Source organism: Nyctereutes procyonoides, unplaced genomic scaffold, assembly GCF_905146905.1.
Source record: "Nyctereutes procyonoides isolate TBG_1078 unplaced genomic scaffold, NYPRO_anot_genome, whole genome shotgun sequence".
NCBI lineage: Eukaryota > Metazoa > Chordata > Mammalia > Carnivora > Canidae > Nyctereutes > Nyctereutes procyonoides.
In genome coordinates this window covers 8,005,078-8,014,415 of record NW_026575155.1, presented here as the reverse complement: position 1 = coordinate 8,014,415, position 9,338 = coordinate 8,005,078, and the positions used below count along the sequence as shown (strand labels likewise).

Below are 9,338 nucleotides of genomic sequence, written 5' to 3'. Positions count from 1 at the left end.
TACTACCTCGTAGGTCCTTGCCTGAATACTTTGCCATAGGTATTCTCCCCATTTTACAGAGAGAGAAGTTGAGGCTACTGAGGTGGAGCTAGGATTTGACCCTTAGGTTTATCTGGTACCAGAGCTCTGCCCACAACCCCAGTGCTCAGATGTACTCTACTTCCCTATACAGCCCAGTGAGGCCACATTCACACCCATCACTGTGGCCTGACATCTGCTTGGACTTGTCCCAAGTCCTGGCATTTCCCAGGAATTTGAGAATTTGGTGGCTGCAGTCCCTCCCACAACCACCACCCCAAGCATGCAGGCTGACTTTCTTATACTATTTGCCATACCTTCTTCTGACACCTGTGAACTCCATGCATATGCAGACTTAAACCACACACCTGTGCAGGTCTCACTGCACATGTCATGGCTGTACCACTGGTGCCTGGCACAATGCCTAGTGCTTAGTAGGTGCTCAGTAAATATATTTGGAATGGATGAATGGATGTAAATATTCCTCTTGATCTTCCTGAACCAAAAGGAGAGGGGTCATAAATTTGGCTCTTCACCGTTAAAAGATTGTTGTTGTGGGTAGGATTGTGTCCCCCTCACCCAAATTATATGTTGAAGCCCTAACCCCCACCCCAGTACCTCAGAATGTGGCTCTATTTGGAAAGAGGACCTTTAAAGAGGTGATTAAAGTAAAATGAAATCATATGGTGGGCTCTAATCCAACAGGGCTAGTGAATAAGAAGAGATTAGGCCAGAGACATGCATGCACATAGAAGAAAGGCCATATGAGGCCACAGCAAGAAAGTGACCATCAACAAGCCCAGGAGAGAGACCTCAGAAGAAGAAGCCACACTTGCCAAAACTTTGATCTTGGACTTCCAGCATCCAAAAGCATGAGAAAATAAATTTGTTGTTTAAGCCACCCAGTCTGCAGTGTTTTGTTTTGGCAGCCCTAGCAAACTAATACAATTGCCAATCTCTGTCCCAAACCATGGCAGAAGCGATGTCAAAGAAACATTTTTTTTATGGTTAGCATTTCCCATTCATATAAGCCAGAAAAAAAACTGTACTGAGTATGCGTTTCATGGTGCTTTGAAATTCAAAGTGTATCTATGTGACAGGCCTAGCTGTAAGAAAGCCCTTTGTGAGGTCATCATGCCACTCTTGCCAGATCTGTACAGATGGAGACATGCAGGCTTTTGAAATCACTTGAGGAGACACCATGCCTCACTTTACAAGTCCTCTTTTAAGAAACATCATTAGCAGAAATCCATTTGATAGCATCAGGAGGAAGCAATGTCTCCAATATTTGAAAAGCCTGAGATCACTGCAATATGATGGATTTAAGACCATATATTTTGGAGAAACTGATATTGCTGAAAGTCTTGTAACTGGGGTAGAAGATCTTAGTGATGGGTACTTCATGCACACTCCAACTTGGTGTATTGTGCATGCTAGTAGTAGTCAAGGATGGGTGCCTTGGAAGTATCGGATGTTCCTAAGAGACGAGTTATGCATCAAACGGGAAGAGAGCCTCTTCTTTGAGTTTTGCGATGTGGTGAAGAAGGCCTATGGCAAGTGTGCCATTGTGGTCAAAGAGAGAAGGCAGCAGGACAAGGTGAAGCCAAAAGAAGACACAGAGCTGGAGGCCCAGGTCCGTGTCCCATCAGTCATTAACTTAACGAGCATTGTGTGTTGCCCTGAGGTAGCCAAGTCCTGTGGCCATGAACTACTCTCTTTGCCTTCCCCTTACAATTACCTAAACCCTCTAGACTCAGCCTGGTCTTCTCTGAAATGGTTTATCATCAATAACAGAAAGGAGTTTTGTTTGCAGTACATTGACAATGTCTATTCTTACCAGTATATACTTCTCAGCAATTTAATTAGTAAGGGGATTGGAAGGATAAACTCAAGCAAATGGAAAATACTAACCAACAAAGTACGTAGATGGGAAAACTACTATCTTGGCAAATTTTCTTAAGGGTGACTCCTCTAACAAGCAGTTGGGACCATACTATGGGCATAGTCTTTACCAACTCTGCTGGGCTCGACTCTGGACCCAAAGATACTCCAACAGCGGCCTCAGGGGGATGCTGTGAGGACCAAGGTTTCTAAGGCTGTTGGCAAAGTGCTGGAAAAATGCTCTATGTTTACTGAGGTTTCCATTAAAGCTTGTTGGTAAATTAGGGATCTCGACTCCCATCTTGTTGAGGCCACCTTGAGAGCTATGCTAATGGGAGGATGACAACTAGTCCAGCCCAAAGGAGCTCAATGGTGAGCAGGGGTGAGCAGAGCTAAAGGTTGTGTCATCAAAATTTAGGTCAGAAAGGAAAAGAGCCAAGTGTGTAGTCACCAAAGAGTTGGAAATGGCGTGCCAACTAGTTTTAGCCAACCAAAATAATCCACAGGGAGCCAGTTTGCCATGAGCAAGATAAGTGGTCCAGACAGTGGCTGAGCAGGCTCATTGCTTCCCATTGCTTGGAGAAAACAGTGTCAAAGTTTGAATGAGAGACATCCGAGGTGAAATCCCATCCAGATGCTCCAAGGCAAGTTGGTGGTCCCAATAAGGCACCTGGAGAGCTGTAGTAGTTGATTGATTCACCTGGGACTTGGTGGGTGAACAGATGAAGTGAGCAGGGTCTGTGGAGCCCACTTATCCAATCTTTCAGCCCAACACCTCGAATCCTACCAGGAGTTCGTTAGACTTTGCCATGGAGTTGCATCTTGGGGTCCCGAGAGCCAAGACACCTGTGGCTGGCGCAGCACACCTAACTCAGGTTTAAAGCTGCTGCCAATGTGGGCTGTAAGGATTTGCGGTGGTATTTTTTTTAACTTTTATAGAAAAAGACCTGCCTCCAATTAAACATACCAGAAATGTCACTCCCACTTATATATGTCGAGGCAGTAATTTTACAACAGACATAACTAATCCAGAGGGTGTCAAAAACAACTCACGAAAATTTCTGCCTAACTCCTAACAGAATTGCCCATAGATAAGACTGTGAGGCCAGGTTCCTGATAGCCAGTTGCAGAAAGCCTCAGATGATTTGCTTGTCTTCCTGTCCTGTTTTCCTCCAGAGCCTCCCTGGATTTTTTTAGAAATATGTGGTCCGATGAATAGAGATGTTCAGTGATTTTCAGCAGTCAAGTGGTGGACGTATCTGCATCGTTTTGTTGTCGTGAGTTTTATCCGGGGAATGAACCAGTTGCAACTGCAACCACCAATCCCCCAGAACCCGGCAACCTCAGTTGTCACACACCTCACGTCACAGCCAGCCAGCTGTCTTGGTCTCCCGTGGCTGCTGTAACAGATTACCACAAACGTGGTGGCCCTAAACGACAGACACTTACTGTCTCCCAGTTCTGGAAGCCAGAAGTCTGAAATCCGCTCCACTCAGCTGAAATCGAGGTGTGGGCAGGGCCGCACTCCCTCCAGAGGCTCTGAGAATCAATCATCCCTCGCTCTTCTGGCTTCTGGTGGCTGCTGGCATTCCTTGGCTTGTGGCCACACCGGTCCAATCCCTGCTTCTGTAGCCTCATTACTTTCTCCTAATTCCCCTCTGCCTCCCTCTTGTAAAGACACTCGTGGTGGCACTCAGGTCCCATCTGGGTAATCCAGGGTCCTCTCAAAATCATTAACTTAATCCCATCTGCAGGGATTCTTTCTCTATGTAAGGTAACCTTTCACAGGTTCCAGGGATTAGGAGCTGGATATCTTTGGGGACCATTATTCAGCTGACTGTAGATGCTAGAAAGTCTTCTGTCAACTGAAATACAGCGTTCTCCACCAGGATTAACCTGGTGAAACAGCTCTTACTGTGTGGTACGCTTCTGTGAGTCTTTTTTGCTACCTGTTTCACCTATGTTTTAGAATTTAGGTTCCTTGAGAGCAGGTAATAGGACTTAAACCTCCTTGGTGACTTCAGGACACTGGCACCGTGCAGGCCCCAGGGTAACTAGCCTGGGTTTGGGGGTATGAGTGTGCTTGGCCCCTATATCACGCTTATGACACATCTACCCAAGATCTACGTAGTAATAAGCACTCACAGCTATGCCTCCTTAACTCATTTAGTCCTCCCAACAGACCGTGATGGAGGAGCCACTGTTCTGTGTTTTAGATGGGGTAAACTGAGGCATGGAGAGATCATGTAACTCACTCCAATGTGGAGGAGCTAAGGTTCAAACCCAGCGTTCACACATGCAGGCATTATTCATGCTGCCTCTCTACTACAGGGCAGTTCATTTAATCCCGTAACCTCCCCCCCCCCATGGAGGCTCAGCCATTACAGGTGAGGAAGCCGAGATGTTTTGAGGTCACGCAAGCCAGTCAGACTCTAACACCCACGTACCTAAGCACCATGCTTGGCTTTGTTACTGGAGCCCAGCGTTTTGTTTTTCTCTCCCACAGTTCACGTGGCAAAAGGCTCACCTCTGACAGCTGACAAGGCGCCCGCCTCCAAGTGGACAGCACAACAAAAAGATATTTCAACACAAAATTGAGCAAGAAGCAGGATACCTTGCAAGGACATTATTTTGCAATGAGGGGGAAAGAAATGGAAGGGTTTTAAGGTTCTCAGACAAACAAGATAAACCAAGAAGAGCTATTTTTTTTTTCTGAAAACCAAAATGATCCAAAAAGTCAAGTTGAGGGACCTATTCCCTTGGGACCTGTTTACTCATTAGGAAGGCAAGGAGGGGAAAGACATCAATACAAAAGAGATCAAAAGGACCTCCTTTAACGTGTGATTTAGTTACATAATACTGTATGCATAATTAAGAAACGCTGCTTAATACTAAGCATGGAAACTTCCAGCAGGAAGTAATGGAAAGTACACTGGGCTTTGGGAATTGGGTAGACCTCACTGGAATCTTAAGTTTCTAGCTTATTAACTATGAGGCTTTGGACAAGTTACTTCACTTCCCTGAGGCTGGGTTGGTAAACTAGGGTTGAGGACTTCAAAACACCCAGCACAAGCCATGCCCCTACACCGTGACTGGCACCTCCTGAGTGCCCCGCATGTTGAAGCTCCTATTATTCTTTTCTTTTTCCTGGGATCTAATCTCACCTTTACTTTTAAAAAATTTTTTTTATTGGAGTTCAATTTGCCAACAAAGCATAGCACCCAGTGCTCATCCCGCCAAGTGCCGCCCTCAGTGCCCGTCACCCAGTCACCCCCACCCCCTGCCCACCTCCCCTTCCACCACCCCTTGTTCGTTTCCCAGAGTTAGGAGTCTCTCGTATTTTGTCACCCTCACTGATATTTTCACTCATTTTCTCTCCTTTCCCTTTATTCCCCTTCATTAATTTTTATATTCCCCAAATGAATGAGACCATATAATGTTTGCCCTTCTCCTATTGACTTACTTCACTCAGCATAATACCCTCCAGTTCTGTCCATGATGAAGCAAATGGTGGGTATTTGTCGTTTCTAATGGCTGAGGAATATTCCATTGTATACATAGACCACAGCTTCTTATCCATTCATCTGTCAGTGGACACCGAGGCTCCTTCCACAGTTTGGCTATTGTGGACATGGCTGCTAGAAACATCGGGGTGCAGGTGTCCCGGCGTTTCATTGCATCTGTATGTTTGGGGTAAATCTCCAGCAGTGCAATTGCTGGGTCATAGGGCAGGTCTATTTTTAACTCTTTGAGGAACCTCCACACAGTTTTCCAGAGTGGCTGCACCAGTTCACATTCCCACCAACAGTGCAGGAGGGTTCCCCTTTCTCCACATCCTCTCCAACATTTGTTGTTTCCTGCCTTGTTAATTTTCCCCATTCTCACTGGTGTGAGGTGGTGTCTCATTGTGGTTTTGATTTGTATTTCCCTGATGGCAAGTGATGCGGAGCATTTTCTCATGTGCATGTTGGCCATGTCTATGTCTTCCTCTGTGAGATTTCTCTTCCTGTCTTTTGCCCGTTTCATGATTGGATTGTTTGTTTCTTTACTGTGAGTTTGATAAATTCTTTATAGATCTTGGATACCAGCCCTTTATCTGATAGGTCATTTGCAAATCTCTTCTCCCATTCTGTAGGGTGTCTTTTAGGTTTGTTGACTGTTTCTTTTGCTGTGCAGAAGCTTCTTACCTTGATGAAGTCCCAATAATTCATTTTTGCTTTTGTCTCCCTTGCCTTCATGGATGTATCTTGCAAGAAGTTGCTGTGGCCAAGTTCAAAAAGGGTGTTGCCTGTGTTCTCCAAGAAGCTCCTAGTATTCTAATCCAGGCTGAAGGGCCAGCAAGTGTGCCCGCAAGCAGACCTGATGTCACTGACCTCATCTCCTTTTCTCTCTCGGAGGGAAATTCTTGCTGCTTTTTATCACCACGGCATGATGAGAGTAGACACATCTTAAGACACTTTGATCAAAGGAACTTTGTTCTCTGGCATTTCTTTTAAGACCATCTGTGACAGGTCAGGCAGCTAATGATAATAAGAAGTTTCATCTGGTAGGGTGGACAGGGAGGGTGGTGAGCATAGCCAGGACTCTTCAAGAGCAACCATGTGCGGTGCTTACATGAAACCTAACAGTAGGTAACAAGGCACAGCAATCCTGCGTGTGTGGACAAGTCCTCTGGAAGAGGTTTCATGATGTTGGTGGCGCCACTGTCCTTCTGAGGTTAGTTGATGAGTCATCCCATCCTCTCTGGACCTCACCGTCACCAACAACATCCCCACCCCCTCTCCATGGCACGGTGACTCCCAAAGAGGTGGTGTGTTGGAATGGGCTGTCCTAAAATGAGCCCAAACATAAAACAGGCAAATGCAGCTGGATGTCCAGTGGATCCTGTTTTGTTTACCCAAGGAAAGTCCAAGCTCAGCTGGGCTGATGGAGCCGCACCTGCCCAATCGGGGCTCAGTTGCCTACCCAGGCGGTACATGCTCCTTCCATTTGTGACTGTTTTCTACATACAAACCGTTTTTACACACTTGACCTCATTCAGTTTAGATGATCATCCTGTACATAGGCAGACCAGTGATCATTAAGGTCATTTATAAATGAAGACAAGTCCAGGCAGTAACTGACTCACCTAGGGACATGCACCCCTGTAGTGATGGGAGGGTCAGAATCCATGTCTTCTTATCAAGGATCACCTGTCTCTAGCAGGCTTCATGGGTTGGTTAGGATGAGGTCAGGTTGTGAGTAGTGGACACCTAACCACAGAGATAAGAAGGTACCCCACCTCCACCGCCAAAAATTAAGAAGTGCCAAGGTGCTAGTTGAAGGCTGATATGTTGGATCCATGAGCCTCAGGAATCCAGATCCCTATCTTGTTTACTCCACTGTCCTAACCTGGTTCCATCCTCACAGTCCCAAATGGCTGCTGAACAGGCCATTGCATTAGCACTCTGGGCAGCAAAGAAGGAGAAAGGGAGGAAGAAGAGTTCATCAGTTCCCTTTTTTAAGGGACCTTCCTGGAAGTCCCGCATTAACACTTCCACTTAAAGCTCATTGGCAAGACTTAGTTGCAAGGAAAACTGGGAAATGTAGTCTTTTATTTGGGGAGGCACTGTGGGCAGCTAAAATCAGGGTTACTAGGAGAAGAGAAGGAATACTGAGGTAGGCAACTGGCAGTCTTGGCCACATTCCCTGCTCCCCTTCGTTTTGGTGTTACAGTCATCCACTCATCAACATTCCAGCACCTTCTATGTGTGGTGGGAAAAGGGGTCCCAGTGAAAACAAGCTCTGGCCCTCGAGGCAGTCAGAGTCTGGTGGTGGGGGTATCTCTCAGTCAATGAGATGTTAGAGGTTTGGGTGGTGGGGGCTCCGAGGCCAGGGAATGAGGTGCTGGGAATGTGGGACAAGAGCTATAGAAGACACGGCGGGGACCTGAGACAGTGTGGGGATCTCATCACAGGGAGAAAGGGCCAAGGCACGCGGGAGCTTGAACAAGTGTGTAGGATCTAACCCCCTCACACTCAGGGTGGGGGGGGCGGTGAGAGTGAGTGTGTGAATGTATGTGTGAGAAATGAGCGTGGCCATGTGCGAGTTGTGCATACATGCGTGAGATTGTGTCTGAGAGAGGCGTGTGCGTGAGATGCGTGTGTGACCATGAGTATATGTCGTGCAACAGTTGTGTGTGTGACTGTGGGTGGGCTGTGAGTATGTGGGTGAGGTGTGAGGGTGTGACCATAGGAGAATTTTGTGGGTGTGAGAGTCTGTGTGAGAGTCGTGTGTGAGTGTGAGAGAGATGCATGGGGGTGTGTGAGACCCCTTGTGAGTGTGTAAGACTGAGAGAGAGTGGTGTGTGTGAGACCACGTGAGAGTTGTGAGTTTCTGTGTGAAATGTGAGTGCGTGAGCTGCGTGGCAGAGGCGTGCATGTCGTGTGAGGTCGTGGGAGCGTGCGTGCAACACGTGGCTGTGTGACGGAGGTGCGTGTGTTGGGAGGAAGGGGAGCAGAATGGCAGGGCCAGGATGGGGGGGACAGCCAGGCCGGGCTTCCTGCGGGGCGGGAAGATGCCCTTCCCCGTCTAAGCTGTGGGGTATCACTTGTCCCACTGAGGGCGTGTGGCCTTCCAGGGCCCACAGGGGAAGCCGCCCCCCCCCACACTGGACGTGGTGACAGCCGGGCCCCGGGGCCTCTGACGAGTCACCCATCCGCACCCCCAGCCTGGCGCCTTCATTCCTGGGCTCCGGGGCCAGGCCTTCAGGCTGCTCTACTGAGATGTCCTCATGGGGAAGGCTTGGGGACACTGCCCTGCTTTGACCCAGTCCCCAGTCCTTCTCCGCTCCTGAACCTTCTTCCCCGCCTCTCTCCCTGCGGCCTAGGGTCCCTAAAACTGCTAGCACCTTCCCTTCAGGGAGCCCAGCGGCTGCTGGTCGGTGTAGACCCCACTGACCCCTGATGGGGGATCCTGAGGGGACATGGGGCAGGCCAGCTGGCCCTTCCTCGGGCTGTGACTCTTGCTTGTGGTCCCTTGGAACCTCCGAGAAAGCACTTAAAGGCTGAACCCTTCCATCTTGGGCTCGCTCCCTGGATCAGCTACTCTGGCACCCGACAGCTGGGCTCCCTCCCAGCTCGGCCGAGCTGCTCACACCGCAGGCACCCCGAAGCGGGGAGACGCCACCGAGGTTCAGGGGCACAGGGAGGAAGGTGCGTCCACCTGAGCGGAGAAGGCGAGGGAGAGGGGATTGCGGAGCTTGGCCCTGGAGACTCTGGTCACCACACTGGGTCCCCGCTGCACCCGCAGCCCCCCCCACATTGGGAACAGAAGGCCTTGTGCCAAACCAGAGGGGAAACCGAGGCCAGCAGCGGGGCTTCCAGGAGCCTCAGTGCCTGGCCCCCAGACGCCCCCATCCGTCCCCTTGCCCCCTGCAGCCTTGATCACGCTCCTGCTTC

General features: G+C 48.9%; 1 protein-coding gene across 1 annotated transcript; it reads left to right on the top strand.

Moving 5' to 3' along the window:
* Positions 1-1,219: 1,219 nt before the first annotated feature.
* CUNH21orf140 (chromosome unknown C21orf140 homolog) lies at positions 1,220-1,978 on the top strand. Its single transcript, XM_055313315.1, has one exon. The coding sequence runs from the start codon at positions 1,220-1,222 to the stop codon at positions 1,976-1,978; it is 759 nt and encodes a 252-aa protein (XP_055169290.1).
* Positions 1,979-9,338: the final 7,360 nt, after the last annotated feature.